General features: G+C 58.7%; 1 protein-coding gene across 8 annotated transcripts; it reads right to left on the bottom strand.

Moving 5' to 3' along the window:
- Positions 1–1,366: 1,366 nt before the first annotated feature.
- On the bottom strand, positions 1,367–16,166 carry Arhgap45 (Rho GTPase activating protein 45). Of its 8 annotated transcripts, none has more exons than XM_013065988.3 (23): positions 15,921–16,166; positions 13,182–13,512; positions 10,469–10,612; positions 10,192–10,276; positions 10,040–10,112; positions 9,887–9,953; positions 9,670–9,807; positions 9,521–9,585; positions 8,655–8,765; positions 8,500–8,580; positions 6,914–7,102; positions 6,065–6,202; positions 5,792–5,982; positions 5,569–5,696; positions 5,398–5,481; positions 5,187–5,291; positions 4,903–5,075; positions 4,007–4,195; positions 3,780–3,917; positions 3,195–3,424; positions 2,904–3,114; positions 2,554–2,656; positions 1,367–2,169 (listed from the first exon to the last, which is right to left on the bottom strand). In XM_013065988.3, exons 1-23 carry the CDS (start codon positions 16,164–16,166, stop codon positions 1,844–1,846), a joined length of 3,546 nt encoding a protein of 1,181 aa, XP_012921442.2. In that variant the 3' UTR covers positions 1,367–1,843. The 8 variants fall into 8 exon arrangements, with proteins under 8 accessions (XP_012921442.2, XP_004866038.3, XP_012921443.1 ...); XM_004865981.4 differs by having other exon boundaries at positions 9,887–9,950; XM_013065989.3 differs by lacking the exon at positions 15,921–16,166 and adding an exon at positions 14,436–14,778.
- Between the last annotated feature and the right edge of the window lie 56 nt (positions 16,167–16,222).

The following is a 16,222-nucleotide window of genomic DNA, read 5'->3' as shown; positions in this document are numbered from 1 at the left end:
TGAACTCAATAAGCCCAGGCTGGCCTCAAACTTGGAGGGATCCTCCTGCCTCAGCAGTCCCAAGTGCTGGGATTGCAGGTGTGCACCACCACACCTGGCAAACAAGATGTTTTTGGTAAAGTGTCAGTAAATACTTTCAAGTTCACAGACAAAGCAATCCCTGTCAGTTCCTCGACTCTGCTTGTGGCAGAAATGACAACCACAGGCAACCTGCAAACCTGGGCTGGCTGTAGGCCAAGGCGTCTCTGTTTACCAGAGCCAGTTCTGAGCCCCTGTGACCTGTGTGTCCTCTTCCTCTGAAGCCTCTCAGTGTCGCCCTTTGGTGTTGAGGTTTCTGGTCCGTGGCTCGGGTTTCGCTGCAGCTTTCTGGTGCTGCTGTTCAACAGGAAGATCAGGGCCCTTTGTGTATCCCACCGTTACCATGAGCGGCCCCAGTTCTGCCTAGTTCTCTACCGCGGACAGAGCTGCCGCACGCCTGTCATCCCAGCTATTTGGGAGGCTGAGGCCAGCCTGGGCAACTCAGCCAGACCCTGTTTCAAAATAAAGTGCTGGGATGTGGCTCAGTGATGAGCCTGGGTTCTATCCTGAGCATTTCAAATAATTTTTTAAAACAGGTGGCAGTTGTCTTCCCAGGGCTCAAGAGCTGGGTCTGGCTGTAGCTCTGAGCTCAGTGTGCAACGCTCAGTTGCATTGCCGGCACCCCACACAGAATGAATAAAGTAACTGGAAGTTGCAACTTGTACTCCTGCAAGCCCACCGGCCACATTCCCAGCTCTTGGTAGCCACGTGGGGCCGGCTGGGGACCTGGCAGCTGGAGAATGTGTCCATCATGTGGCCAATCCCACTGCATGCCCCTGAGCTATAAGCCACACAGAAGGGTTGCCCGTGTCCAGCACCACGCCTGGGGTCACCACCCTCCGCAGCGAGGACACCAAGGACATTGCTGTAGGACCTCTGTCCCCTCAGCCTTTGTCCCCCTACCCCAGCTGTCCTCACAGAGAACACCAGATTAGCTGGGTGCAGGAGTACACATCCTAGCACTCTGGGAGGCTGAATCAGGAGGATTGCAAATTTAAGCCCAGCTAGGGCAACTTAGACCCTGTCTCAGAATAAAAATTAAACACTAGTGTGGTGATGGATCCCAGCCTGTAATCCCAGCACGGTATGCTAAGGCAGGAGGGTCGTCATGAGTTCCAAGCCAGCCTAGGCTATGAGGTGTTTCAAGGCCAGGCTAGACCACATAGTGAGACCCTGTCTCAAAAACGTAAATAAATAAAAATTAAAAGAGCTGGAGGTGTAGCTCAATGCAAAGGCCCTAGGTTCAATTCCCAGTGTCATCAAAAAAAAAAAAAAAAAAAAAAACCCACCAGATTAAAAGGTTTATTTTAAGCAAAAAGAAGTTTGGGTTTGCAAGAAAGACGTGGCCTGTGAGGGACTCCATTGTGTACCTAAGCCCAGGTGTCCAGTCCAGCTTTACAGAAAGGTGACAGCTTCCTGGAGCCAGAGCTCCAGTGGTCGGATCAGGGTCAGCAGTGGCCTCCCTGTGGGGCCTGAGTCCCAGGGAGGCCAGGCCATGGGGAAGGCGGTCATGGGGCAGGGCTGCTTAGCCCTTATGGCAGTAGGTGACTTCCCCAAGGCAGGAACCCCCAGCTGGGCTGAGCTGGGCCTGTCTGCATGGCAGACACAGGGTGGACCCCAAGCCTGCTGTCCCCAGAGAGGTGACCAGTGTGGCCTCAGCTGTGTGTGCATCCAAGCCCAAGCCCCCTTGGCAATGACCCAGGGCAGGCCCAGGGCCCTCCAGAGGGGCAGGAGAACAGCCAGCAGTGCAACATCCCCACCCAGTTCAGACGAACTCTGGCCGCCTGTGTCCACAGCTGGCCCCTGAGATGCACTTGGTGCGGAGCCTCATGGGCAGCAGCCGGGCAAGCGCCACATTGTTGGACTGATTGGTGTTGTATGTGGACAGCTGCTGGGCTGGGCCCTCTTCATCCTCATTCCCCAGCTGCTCCTCGCTGCCACTCCGGCTTCGGGGACCCTCCTCTGGGCTGGCCTCCCCTTCCTGCTTCTCCAGGAAGCTGAGGCGGTGCAGGGCACTGGCATCTGACAAGGACAGGGAGTCCGAGGCTTCCTCTAGCTCTGAGTCAGAATCATTGGATGCCACTCGGGATTCTGGGAAAACCGGACAGAGAATGAGGGGTGCTCCCCAGCCACCAAAAACTGAGGCTGTCCCCAGTTGAGTCAAATTCCCAGGCCCCACCCCAGCCCCTGCTTCACATCTCTTTCTGTCTGTTCCTTTCCATGGTACCGGGGATTGAACCCACATTGAGCTACATCCCCAGATTTATTTTTTATTTTGAGACAGGGTCTCACTAAGTTGCTGAGTTGCCCAGGCTGAGCTCGAACTTGGGATCCTCCTGCCTCAGCCTCCCAGAGTGCTGGGATGACAGACATGTGCCACTATTTCTGGCTCATGATCTGTCTCTTGGACACCACACTCCGTCTTCTGCACTTGGTGCACAGCATCCCCTGGGGCCCATCTTGGCCACCACTCACCTCGGCCCCTGTCCTCCTCCTGCAGGGCATAGGTGGCAGCCTCCCTGGCCTCCAGGTAGGGCACTGGCACCACCACCTCTGAGCGCTGGCTGCTTGCCTCGTCCTGGGGGTAGGGGGTGTTAAATTACAACAAAACCCTAAAGGATTAACTCCAACTGCTTCCAGTTGTGGCTGTCTGCAGCTCCAAAGACAGTGCAGTGCTCACGGGGCCTTTGGACACCAGGGCTCTATTTTCATCCAGTTCTTTGCTAGAAAGACCACCCAGCAACCTCCCCAGGTTCCCTGTCAAAACCAAAGCTCTCGCAGGGCTGTGTCCATCCTTCTCCAGCACAGCCCTGGGTGAGACCTACCTGTGCCCTGAGTCCCTCTTCTGGCTCGTCCTCAAACACCAGGCTATAGTGGACGATGAGGGTCTCGATGACACGAGCCTGGTGGGGGTAGTCTACCAGTGACGACAGGGAGACAGTGGCTTCGGTGGGCCGCGGCCGCAGCAGCGTAGGCCCGAACACGATGCCTAGGTTCCCAGGGGTCATCTTGTTGTCCTGTTCCACCTCCACAATCCTGTGGGCAGGGAGGGCCCAGGGTGTGTCAGTGGCCCTGCGGAATCCTGCCACCCCAGACCCCTGCCTGGCGGCCTTCACCTGCGCAGGTGCCGCAGCAGGTACCGCAGCGTGGCCTGGTTCTCCGGGGGCAGGTCCCGCAGCAGCTCCCGCAAGCGCCCCGCCATGGCCATGGCCGCCGCCTCGCTCTCAGACCCATCCTGCCGGGCCCCCCGGGATGCTGCCTTGGCCTCAGCCTCTGCCTTCAGGCTGTCCTTGGCCAGCCCTACCAGCTCGTGATAGAGGCGGAAGGAGATGAGTGGCTCCGGCAGCTGCAGGCCAAGGGAACGGGATCTGGTCAGTGAGACTGGACTAAGGGAGTGCACACCTGCTAAGGCCCTGTCCCTCCTGAGCTCTGGCCACGCCCAGCCGCTAGGTTCCACCCACTGCAGGCTGTGACCCTGGCCCCAGCTTTAGAGCAGCCCGCCATGGCCACGCCCCTGAAGGGCTCTAGCCACGCCCGCCCACCACAGCATCTGACCACGCCCCCAGCTCAGCCTCAGACCTCCTCCGCCAAGACTACGCCCCTCCCAGCCTCTGGCCATGGCCAACCACTCTAGGGCCTGAAATCAACCCAGCACTGGCCCCGCCCCCTAGACCAACAATCCCACCTTCAATCTGACTCACCTGGCGCAGGTAGAGCTTGAGGACATTGCTAATGTCATGGGGCGAGGCCTGTGATAGCTCCACCAGCTCCTGGCTGGTCTCAAAGGCCTGGCACAGCTTCTCCACACGCGTCTTCACCCCGTTGACCCGGTAGATGCCCTGTGGGGTGGCAGTGAGCCCCCGCCCACTGGCTCTTGCCCACCCCTCCACCCTGCTCCCTTCTGCTCCGCCCTGGGTCTCCAGGCCACCTTGGTGCGCAGCGCGCGCCGCTCGATCTCACACAGGCACCTCTTCACGATGAACGGGATGCCATCCGGGGTACCCCAGGTCGCGCGGCTGAAATCCTGTCCGAAGAGCTGAAGGCGGCCCTGCAGCTTTTTGTGGCCACATTGGATGGCCAGGGTCTCCAGGCACTTCTTGTGGCAGGCCAGACAGCACTGGGGGAGGCAGGGAATGACCCCTGGCCCCTGGGGATGCCCAGACCCACACAGATGCCAGATCCATCTGCCCTCCCCTCTGGACTCCTCATAATCGCCTGGTACCTGCTAAAAACACGGGCCCTTCTTGCACCCCTGGACCCTGTTCACTCCTCCCTCCAGACCCTTTTTCTTCTTTTGAGACAGGGTCTCACTATGCAGCCCAGGCTGAGCTCAAAGTCAGTGATTCTCCTGCCTCAGCCTCCAGAGTTCTCGGATTATAGGAGTGTACCACTACAGGCAACCAGTACCTCTCGTTCTTTCTGCCACAGCCCCAGGCCCATTGCACTGGCTGTGCCTCCGTCCACCTGTTCACCCCCAGCCTCTCCCCCAGGATACCCAACACTAAAAGAACTTCCCACTCCCTCTGTTTGCTGCTCCCCCTTCCCTCCTGTACTGGGGATTCAATCTAGGACCTTCACATTGAGCTATATCCCCATCCCTTTTACAAATTTTTTATTTTTGTTTTGTTTTTCTGGTACCAGGGATCGAACTCGGGTCCTTGTGCTTGCGAGGCAGGCAGCAGAACCATTGAGCTACATCCCCGGCCCCCTAAAAATATTTTATTTTGAGAACAGGGTCTTGCAAACACAAAGGTCTTGCAAAGTTGCAAGCCTCCTGCCTCAGCCCCCAAGAGTGCTGGGATAACAGGTGTGCGCCCCACACACCTCCTCACACTCAGCTCCCTGGAAGTAGACATAGCTGTTACATTCCCGGCACTTGGCCGGTGTGCGGAGCTTCCGGAGCCGGTGCGTGCGTGCTGCCTTGGACAGCCCGACATGGCGAAAGGGCCCACTGGGCACAGCCACTGGCAGCTGGGGGGCCATGCTGTTGATGTCATCTGTGGGCAGGACGAGGAGTCCGTGTCACCGAGGCAGGAAGGGGACAGACCCAGACGGAGACCACGTCCACACCCCCCGCCCCTTTCCTGCGCGGCACAGGCCCTTCTCACCCTGTTCAAACTCCGCTGTCCCTGCTCCACCCTCTTGGTCCACCAGCTCCTCACTGGATGACACAGTGCCACTGGATGACATCCGCTGGAACTTCTTAAAGTCCCCTGGCCGGGAAACAGGGCTGTCAGTCCCAGTGTGAACAAGACCAAGGGCAGGCTGGACACTGTCACTTTCCCCTGGACAGGAGGAGGGACAGGTTGGCCATCTCACCTGAGCCGTCGCTGGGGGCCAGGCTGCCGTCCGAGTCTGAGACTGAGATTGGCCACGACTTGTGCACCTGGTGTCCCCGTCCCCCTGGGGAGGCAGAAAGGGGAGTCTCCTGTGAAGAGCTGGAGGGCCACAGGGAGCCAGTGCCCACCCAGGATGCCTGCCAGGGCTCACCCCTGTGGTCTTTGGCAGATGTCCCTTCACTGGGCCCTCCTTCCTCTGAGGGGCTGCTGCTGGTGGCCTCTGTCCCCAAAGTGTCGCCAATGTTGAAGCTGTTCTTCCGGGCACGTGTGACAGGGGACCTGGCAGGGGACCCAGGCAGAGTGAAAGGTCACGATGGTGGCCACCCTGCAGGGCGTGCGAAGCAGGGCTCTGGGGCAGGGACTCGCGGTGGTACCAGGCGTTGGCAGACACATGTGGTTCGAAGTCGTAGCGCACATCGGGCTCCTCGCCACGCTGCAGCTGTCGCACATGCGATGCGTACTGCTGGCCAGGGTCATAGAGCTTGCTGCTCTCACACAGCATCTGGAAGTGCACGGGCAACGGCGCCGTCTGCATGTGCATCATCTGGTAGTAGGAGATGGTGGCCTGTGGGCCCAGACGGAAACAGGTCAGGAGCAGGCCCGCAGCCGCTTCGCCCTGGGCCACACACCCAGCGACGGCCACCCACCGACTTGATGGTCTGGTCGCTCTGGCGGATGACCTCCTGGATCTGCCGCAGCGCGGTCACCTTTGTGTCCTCCAGCTCCTGTTTCTGCGTCTTAGCATCTGCCACGCACGTGCGGTACGTGGCCATGGCTTCATCCGCCTGGAGGGGGTTGGGATGGGCACATGCAGGCTCAGCCCTGGGCTCAGGCCTCAGCCAGGAGGTGGCCAGGCCTGAGAGAGAAATCTCCAGAGAGCTGGGCATGGTAGTCCACTCCTAATAGCCCAGCACTGGGGAGGCTGAGGCAGGAGGATCACCAGGAGTTCAAGGTCAGCCTAAGCTACATAGGCCAGCCTGAACTACATAACAAGACCCTATCTCAAAACTAACTAAATAAATAAATAAATTCCCAGCCCAGGGATTTAGCTCAGTGGTGCCATCACTTGCCTCTCAAGCACAAGGTCCTGAGTTCGATCCCCGGTACCAAAAAATAATAATACTAATTCCCAGAAGGAGCCAGGCAGGAGAGGATGGGAAAGGCATTCTTTATTTTTTTTTCTCGCCCCTTTTTTATTTGAAGATACCATACTCTTCTTTTCTTTTTTTTTTTTTTTGGTAGCAGGGATCAAACTCGGGTCCTTGCGCTTGCGAGGCAGGCGGTGGAACCACTGAGCTAAATCCCTGGCCACCCCCTTTTTTTATTTGAAGTCAAGGTCTTGCTAAGTTGTCCAGGCTGGGCTAGATTTTGAGATCCTCCTGCCTCAGCCACCCAGAATGCTGGAATGACAGGTGTGCACCACCACACACACTGGGAAGGGCATTCTTGGGAAGATGGGAAACTGCATCCCTGGGTCTCATCACCACCACCCTCACCTTGTTCTTGGCTTCCTCCTCCAGCCGCCGCCGCTTGTCCAGCGTCTTGGAAGCTGTGCTGCCCGCCCCAGGTGAGGTGGCCGCCTGCTCGTCCTCGGCCTTGGCCACTTGGAGGCGGGCCTTGTCGTGGTCCTCGCAGCGCTGGACATAGCTCTGCTTGGCCTTGCGCAGGTTGGCCTCGGCCTCTTGCTGCAGGTGTGGGAGGAAGGGACTGGCTCCAGCCTAGCCCACCCAGTCTCTGGCCTCTGGAAACCCACAGCCCACTCTGGCAAGCAGAATAGGTGCGCATTTCTCAGCCAGGGAGACTGAGACACGGCTCAGCTCTGCTTCAGACAGTAAGACTCACTGTCATCCAGCCCCCCCACCCCGGAAGGCACAGGCTGGTGCCTGCACCTCAGCTGATTTCACTTCCCTTCCGAGAGATGAAACGGGCCGCCCAGGCCGGAAGTCGGCAGCCATGAGGCTCTTCAGGAAGTGCTTGGCCAGAAACTGGGGGGTGGGCAGGGGGACCTCACAGCCCTCTAGACCGCAGAGGCTTCAACATTCAGAAGAGAACGAGGTGTGCTAGGGTGCAGCTTGCTTGTGCTTAGCCTGGGTTCAATACCACCACCACCCAGAAAAGAACTAGTGCAGTTAGTAAGGTAATCATTAAAAATAACCCTAGTGAGGGCCGGGGATTTAGCTCAGTGGTTCCGCAACCTGCCTCAGGAGCGCACAAACCCGAGTTCAATCCCCAGTACACCCCCCCAAAAAATAACACTAGTGAGGGGAAGGCCTTTTTGGATGAGTGACACAAAATGTCATTAAAAAAAAAAAGCGAGGGCCAGGGATTTAGCTCAGGGATTCCACTGCCTGCCTCAAAAGTGTAAGGTCCTGAGTTCAATCCCTGGTACCAAAAAAAAAAAAAAAAAAAATCGAGGGCTGGGGATTTAGCTCAGTGGTTCTGGCGCCTGCCTGAAAAGCACAAGGTCCCAAGTTCCAGTTCAATCCCCAGTACCAAAAAAAAAAGCGGGCCGGCAATGCAGCTCAGTGGTGCTGAACCTGCCTGGCAAGCATAAGGTCCTGAGTTCAATCCCTGGTACCGAGAAAAAAAGGCTGAGCTTCGTGGCACACGCTTGGCATCCCATCACCCTCCTGGGAGGCTGAGGCAGGAAGATCACAAATTCGAGTCCAGGCTGGGCAATTTAACAAGACCTGGTCTCAAGTACAAAACATTTTGTTTAAGACAGAGTCTTGCTATGTAGTTCTGGCTGGCCTTCAACTCACTATGTAGCCTAGACTGGCCTCGAACTCTATGATTCTCCTGCCTCAGCTTCCCAAGTGCTGGGATCTCAGGTTGCTGCCACTATGCCCACCTTCCATAGTGCCTTTGAGGCATCCGGGAAGAGAAGCGAGGAAAGAATACTACCCAGAAACTTGGAGCCTATACCTAAGTGAGTGAGCCTCAGTTTCCCTCCAACCTGGGAACCCTCTCAGTGTAACCCCTGGGACAGGCCATTTCTGAACCTCTGACCAGCGAGGGCGCACGGTCTGTGCAAGAGCACTGCGCCTGCGCAGCCACCCCTCCTCCCCACCCCGGCTCCTACCAGCTTCCGCTGTGCGCGGTGCCAGGACTCCTTGATCTCCTTCCTGCGCCTCTCATGTTCCAGCCGCCGCAGGGTGAGGGGCTGGGGCGAGACGGGACATGAGTGGAGACCCCGGGGACGCACCCACCAGCTGCCCTCCATGCCCCACAGCCCACCTGCATGAAGGTCTGGGTCTGCAGTGTGCCCACTGCCTGCACCATGCCATGGCCAAACTCCAGGTCCTGCTCCAGGGCCAGCGAGTAGATGGACAGCAGGGGCATGTGGGGCTGCAGGGAGCGATCACTGCATCAGGGAGGGATGGGGACAGCGGAGGGCCCAGCATCCCCAGGTGCTACCTCCCTGCCAACCCCCTCCCTGGAGTACTGCAATATCAGGACCCACATTTTTTCAGAAATTGTACTGGAGATGGAATCCAGGCCCTTTGCACTGAGCTGCATCACAGCCCTTTTTATTTTGGCACAGGGTCTTGCAAAGTCACTTAAATTGCCCAGGCTGGGCTCAAACTTAGAATCCTCCTGCCTCAGCCTCCCAGAGTGCTACGATTATAGGTTACACCATATCACACCCATGATAAACTTTGAGGCTTTTGTTTTGTTGTTTTGTTGGGGGTTTTTTGGTACCAGGGATCGAACTCGGGACCTTGAGCTTGCAAGGCAGGCGCCAGAACCACTGAGCTAAATCCCTGGCCCTGTTTTGTTTTGTTTTGGTACCGGAGATCGAACTCAGCACCTTGAGCTTGCCAGGCAGGCGCCCTGCCACTGAGCTACATCCCCGGGCAAGATTTTTTCTTTTCTTATGTTCTTCTTTTTGTGGTTTTGGGGATGGAGCATAGGAGCCTTCTACCACTGAGCTACATTTCCAGTCCTTTTTTATTTTGAAACGGGATTTTTCTAAGTCACTAAGCTACCGAGGCAGGACTCTGGAACTTTCAATCCTCCTGCCTCAGCCTCCCAAAGTGCTGGGATGACAGCACCCACACTATAGAGGGAAGGACCCTGCCCCGTGCCTGCTCGGAGCCCACCTCGTGCGTGATGTTCTGTCTGGCACCATGGATAAGTTTCTGCAGACCTTTGGCGAGCTCCATCTCTGGGGGTGTGAGGGGGCGTGGTCACGCGGGGGTCAAAGGCTCCTTCCTGCCCCTCCCACCAGACCCTCCACGCATGCGCTCACCCAGCGCAGTCCGCTTCTCCAGGTAGCCAATAAGGTCCTTCATGTACTTGGCCATATTCTTGGCGTACTGCAGAGCCGCGTCCACGCCGCCCTCGCAGCGCTGCAGTAGCATGTCCACTTCCTCCGGGGGCGGGCAGCCTGCGGGGCGCCTGCTCAGCTCGGGAGCCGCTGGAGAGTACGCCCCCCCCCCTGCCCTTCCGCCCCCGGGGACACTCACCCTCCTCGCAGTCCTCGGCGCTGGGCGGGGAGCCCTCGCTGCCCTGGTACAGGCTCTCCATGGACTGCTTGTGAGGGGACACTGGTGTGACCTCCCTACCCTGACACACCCCGAGGTTCCCGGGTGACAGGGCGGCCCCGCTGCCCTGCTCACCTGGCTGGGGTCCCCCGGTGGCACGGCCAGGAGTGTGCTGCTGTCCACCTCGCCCATGAGGAACTCAGACACACTGCGGGGCAAGGGGGTCAGTGTCTGGGGACCCACGGCACCCCCATTCCCTGCCCCTGGCTCACAGATGCCCCGCTCACGTGCTGCTGAAGGATACTGCAATGGTCTCCAGGGCCTTCTCGAACTCCCTCTTGTCCGACTCATTGTTACATTCGTAATGGAAGGCTGGGCGGCAGAGACGAGACACACTGTTGGCCCACACTATCCTTGTAACTAACTATCTGGTCTGAGCCTTTAGCCCAGAGGGGGAGCATCAGGGACCAATTGTGCCTGTCAAACTCCTATCCATCCTTGAAAACTCACTTCAGATCACCCCTCCTCTGGGAAGCCCTTCCAGGCCCGGCTGCCTTTGCTGACCTTTAACCTTGGCGATGAGTGTGCCTGCAGCAGTCAGTGTCTCCACAGTGTTCAGCAGCGGGTACTTGGAGATAACCTGGCGCATCACACGCAGGGCCTCACCCAGGCACTCGTGGGCCAGCGGCCGGCGGGCCTCCAGGAGATCTGCTGGGCAGAGTGGGTGTGAGGTGGGAAGAAAGGAGGATCATTTAACACCGAACAGCTCTCCCATCTCTGCCGGCTACCAGTGTGAGGGGGGCCCTCCCAGGCTTCAGCTCCTGGGCCACTGGAACGCATAGCAGGTATCAGAGCAAAGAAGAGGTGTGGTCACATCTTCCTGGTGCACCAGGACTTTAAATGCCCTCCCCAGATTCTCTAAATTGGAAGATTTTTTGAACAAACATGGTATCTAGCATGGCGCAGTGGTGGTGCACATCTGTCAACCTAGAACTCGGGAAGCTGAGGCAGGAGGATCTCTGGGAGTTCCAGGTCAGCCCTGGCTACATACTGAGACCCTGTCTCTAAAAACCACAGAATGGGCCGGGGATTTAGCTCAGTGGTTTCGCCGCCTGTCTTGCAAGCGGGAGGACCTGAGTTCGATCCCCGGTACCAAAAAAACAAACAAACAAAAACCACAAATCACAGGAATTTGTGAAAGGGGCCAGGATGACCAAAGACATGGAGACCCAGGAGTGGGCCAGATCCTCGCTGAAGGCCACCTCTGGGAGATGGTGCGTCCACTTGGACCTCGGTGGGAGGCAGGCTATTAGCTGCCCACTTGGGAGAGGGCGGGACCTCAGGAATCCGGGAGCCCCCGCCCCTCCCCGGGCCATTCTTTCCCCACCTGACCCCTCAGGTCTCCAGGGCCAGGGCCACCAGGGGCCCCACACGTCTGCCCAGCCTGGAAGCTGGCTGCAGGGGCAGCTGTGGAGTTTGGCCCTGCGCCTCCAGAGCCACGTGTGCCACACCGGCCGGGGCAGACTGGGGGAATGAGCCCGCACTGAGCCCTCACGTGGGGGCCGCGCCCGGCAGCTCCAGGGGCCATTGTCTAGAGCTGGATGCCTGGTGCCACAGATGCACATGGCGCGGGTCGGTGAGCAGGGATGGGGGTGCGGGACCTGGGGTTCAGATGTCCCCCCGCCCCTGTGTCCTGGAGGCCTGGGCCCGGGGTCCTGGGCTCCCCCTGCTCGTGGTTGGAAGGAGTCCTGGCTGGAGCTGTGGCATTCCATGTCAGGCAGATGGAAGACAGATGGGGAAACTGAGGCCCAGAGTCCAAGCCCAAGGCGTGAGAAGGCTCAGCTGAGGGGCAAAGTCTGTGGACTGCACCCACCTGTGGTGTGAGACCCAGAACAATCTCAATGTCCTTTGGCCACCTGGTGACCCACACATCAACACTGCAGGGCCTGTGATCACCATCCCATTTCTTTTATTTTGTTTGGTGTTTTGAGACAGGATCTTTGTATGTCATTCAGGCTGGTCTGGAACTCACAGTGATCCATCCTCCTGCCTCAGCCTCCTGAGTGTTGAGATTACACCACCATACCTGGCTCTCTTTCTCTCTCTCTCTTTATTTTTTCTTTTGCGGTACTGGGGGTTGAAACCAGAGAGACTCTTCCATTGAGCTACATCCCAGCCCTTAATTTTGAGACAGAGTCTTGTTAAGTTGCTAAATTCCCCAGGCAGGGTTGAACTTGGGATTCTCCTGCCTCAGCCTCCCAGAGTGCTGGGATGACAGGCGTGCATCCTGATTCCCACCCCATCTTGAAGACCCAGACAGAGCAGTGGGTGGTCCAGGGTGTACCAGCCACACACACTGGGCAGCCTGGGACTCTAACCATATCCCATGCCCCTTCCTGAGAGGCAAAGACCCCCTAGCCCCTCCAGAGTACCCGCCCACAGGACGCCCCTGTCCGCCCCGCCCAGGCCAGGCCTCCAAGGAAACCCAGGATCGGAAAGGAATGGAGATTAGAGTTTCCCCAGGAAACGGACCTCCGCCCTGGGACCAGATAACCAAGGGGCTCACACCCTCCCATCAGGGGCGCAGAACCCCCTCCATCACCCTGTAGGCTGGGATTGAGCCTGCTGGGCCTCAGTTTCCCCACTGTGGAATGGGCGGCTGAGGGGAAGCCATCAGGGCGCTTGGCACTGCGGTTTCCATGATCACTGGTGGGGCCTGAAGATGGCACATGAGATGCTGTGCCTGCCCCAGCTCGAGGTGCCTGCCTGGCTGCCAGGGACAAACAGGAAGCAGATGAAAATAACTCAGCAGGAAGCTGGGCTGTCATAGCCCCTTGGAGGAAAAAACGGAACTATCTATCTCACAGGCCCTCCTGCCTGGCACATGCACTCCTGGGGTTCTCCACCACTCAGGCCACCTCCAGTCCACATGGTTCCAAATGCAGAAGGACCCTACACAGTCCTCTTCTCTAACACCTTGTATGTCTCCCTACTGCCCATGGGATAAGATCCGGGGTTCCTCAGATTGGCCTTCTCATTCTTCATCCTCGTAGGCCACATACCTTTGAATGCGTTCTGCATTTCCATACTTCTCAGCTCGTGCACAGGACATTCTCTCTGTTCCAATTCCCTTGCCTCCACGTTCCACCAAACTCCTACACATCCCTCAGAACCTTAGCTGTAATGGCCTGGTCCACACAGCCCTCTCTGCAATCCAAGTCCTTTTCTCAGTACTTTGTGTATTTGGCCCTGCCTTCCACCCACCCAGGCTGCTCACCATCATGCAATACACACTCCTTGAGTTTTTCCAGACCCTCTGCGAAGCGAGCCACATCAGCCAGCAGGTTTGAGATGTCATCCGTGGCCTCGGTGCCAGGCCCCTCGGTGGGCACCTCTGCAGGGCTGGCGGCTGTCAGGGGGCTTCGGTAGCCCCGGCCTAGTGTCCAGGAGCCAGCGCCAGAGAGTGGGAAGCCAGCAGCACTGGCGTGGCGACTGAGGCTGGTGGGCCGCTTCAGGGTGGCTGTGTTCTTGACACCAGAGGACGTGACCGGAGGCTCCAGGCCGGGTCCAGGGAACACAGCATCAAGCCCATCTTTCCTGGGCAGCTCCTGGGAGGGCGAAGGCGGTCAGTGGAGGGGGTGCCACATCGTGCACACTGCCTCAGCTTCCTCAGAAAGGCAGTGGGGCCCTGGAGGGTCTTTGGCCCCACTCCACAGGATCAAAGGCCGGGTTCAAGGGGCTGAGATTTGGGGCTGTCCCCCCTCCCCCCGCCACCTGTTACCCAACATCCTCTTCCCTGGCGCTTTCACAAACAACGGTCCCTGCCCAAACCGCAGGTGGGCGGGGCCTGTGGAGGGTGTGGGGGAGGGGCGCCCGGCTTCCGGGTGGGGCTGAGAGGATCCTCGGCCCTCCCCCACCCCGTCCCCACCCGGTCCCCACCCCGTCCCCACCCGCAGATGGGGTCTCTTTCCAGGAAAGGCAACTCGAGGATCCCTGTATCTAACCTTGGCGTCCAGTGGACCCCTAAGTCCTGGGGCCACCCAGGGGGCTCCTATACATGCATCCCAAACTTAACGGGCACCCCAAACCTCGAACCTCGCAGATACCCCTAAGATTCATAGACACACCCAGGTCCCCCGAAGCACTCAGACCTCGGTAGCCGATGGGTCCCATTAAATGATCCCCTGTAAGCCTTCAACCCAGTGCCAAGACCCCGTCTCCCAACTGCTCCTGGGACTCCCAAGCTCCTGAGCCCCCACGGCCTCCCCCCGACACCCCCCCTTCCCTACCCACTCTGGACTTCTAAAGGGTGCAGGTCAGGCGGCCACACCAAGACCCCCATACCGATAGCCAGACACCCGGGTGCCAGGCTGCCCTTGCTGGTCCCCGCTGTTCTGCCTGCCGGGGGCTGTAGCTGGTGCGGGACCCCAGGCGCTGACCCAGCATGGTGGCAAGGTGCTGTCCCCTCGCGCCCTGCGTCTTGGCTCCAGCTCCGACCTGCTCTGAGCCCTGCGTCCTGCGCCCCACTCACCCCCGACGGCTGCGGGCTGGGGCTTCCCGCGCGGTTCTTTTTGGAGATGGAAGGGGTTTTCATGAGCTCGCGTTTCTTCCTGGAGAACATGGTGGGGCCGGCGGGGCAGCCCTGGGAGGGGGCGCGCCGGGGTGGGGCAAGCGGGGCTGGGGTCCTCGGTGCTGGGCTCCTGGCGCAGGCCGCCCTCAGGCCACATTGCCGCGGGCCACCCCTCCGCAGCTGTCACGCCCACGTGACAGGCTCGGCCCTCATTCGCCGGCGACCCAGTATAGGAAAGGACTCCGGAGGCGGTGCCAGGACCCGCCCCCCACCCTCCCGGCCTCAGCTTGTCACTCTGCAGTGTGGGCGCGAACGTTGGTCCCCGACGCCCCGCCCCGCGCCCCAACCCTGGCTTCCGCTTTCACGAGCTTCATGCTTGCGCGGTGGGGAAACAGACAGGACGTGCGTCCTGCTTGGCACGCGCGCCCTCAGTGGGCACCGGGGAGGCGGGCATGCACCGCGGACCGCAGGACACTGACCCTCCCTCGGGCACAAGCACCCAGGTGCGACTAGCAGTGCGCAGCCGGCTTAGGGTCGCACGCCTGTCATCCCAGCACTCGGGAGGCTGAGGCAGGAGGTTCGCTTCGAGTTCGAGGCTGCCCAGGGTTACATAGTGAGTTCAAGGCCAGCCTGAACTCCATAGAGAGACCTGTGTCACACACACACACACACACACACACAAAAGGGCTGGGGATGTAGATCAATGCAAAGATCCTGGGTTCAATTCACAGTACTGGGGAAAACAAACAAACAGGAGTGCATAGAGCACACATGGGGACACAGATTTGCACACACACTCAGATGCCATGAAGCTCTGCAGATGAGACAGACAGAGCTCCATGCTCAGCTCTCAACTCCAACAATGGCCAAACTCCTTCTCCCTGCAGACTGACCCACTGCCTCTGCAGGGGAAGCGCTATGTCGGAGGAGGTGTCTCCCCAGCTCTCTGCCCAGCATCCACAGCAGCTTGGCTCAGCCGCCCACCTCCCGCTGTCCTCCCAGGTACGTGGTGGAGCCTCAGGACAGGGACCAGACATAGGGGTGACAGGACACACAAGAGAAACTGGTCTCACTGCAGGAGCCATCAGTCCCAGAGCTGAGGCATCTACTGCTTTGCTGACCCCTCCCCAAACCTGTCCTCCTGGCTACAGACTTCTTTCCTTCCCCAGTCTCAATCCTGTCCTATGATTGAAAAACCCAGATCTGGGCATGGTGGCACATGCCTGTCATCCCAGCATTCTGGGAGGCTGAGGCAGGAGGACTGCAAGTTCCAGCTATGCTGTGCAATTCAGTGACTTAGCAAGACTCTGTCTCAAAATAAAAAAAAATAGTTAAGGCTACAGCTCAGTTCAAAGGCCCTGAGTTCAATCCCTAGTATAGCAAAAAGCAAAAACAAAAAAACCCACGTTACTCTCCCCACCCCCACCCCTAGATATCCAAACTGACCTTTGGAGGATGGGGTGCCTGTCTGGGGCACAGGCCAGGAAGCCCACAGCTGCCTGTCCCAAACCCAGCTCTCCAGGCCTTGGTCCAACCACACACCCAGCCCAGCAGCCCCCTGAGGACCATCCGATGCCCACTCATTGCTCTGGGGCAGGTAAGGCCAGAGAGCAGAGGTCTCCGCGCCGGCAGGAAGGCAGGTGCTCCAGGCGCTGCTAAGGCACCTGGGACATTCCGGAGCCCTGACCTCATCTCCACTTCACAGTCCAGAGCACTCCCAGCCACCACTCTTAGGTGCCAGGCCCATG

The sequence above is a fragment of the Heterocephalus glaber genome, unplaced genomic scaffold, assembly GCF_053883595.1.
Source record: "Heterocephalus glaber isolate CG9 unplaced genomic scaffold, H.glaber_assembly_v1.0 deba00001760, whole genome shotgun sequence".
Classification (NCBI taxonomy): domain Eukaryota; kingdom Metazoa; phylum Chordata; class Mammalia; order Rodentia; family Bathyergidae; genus Heterocephalus; species Heterocephalus glaber.
The sequence above is the reverse complement of the archived record's forward strand: the minus strand, read 5'-3'. Positions and strand labels throughout refer to the sequence as shown.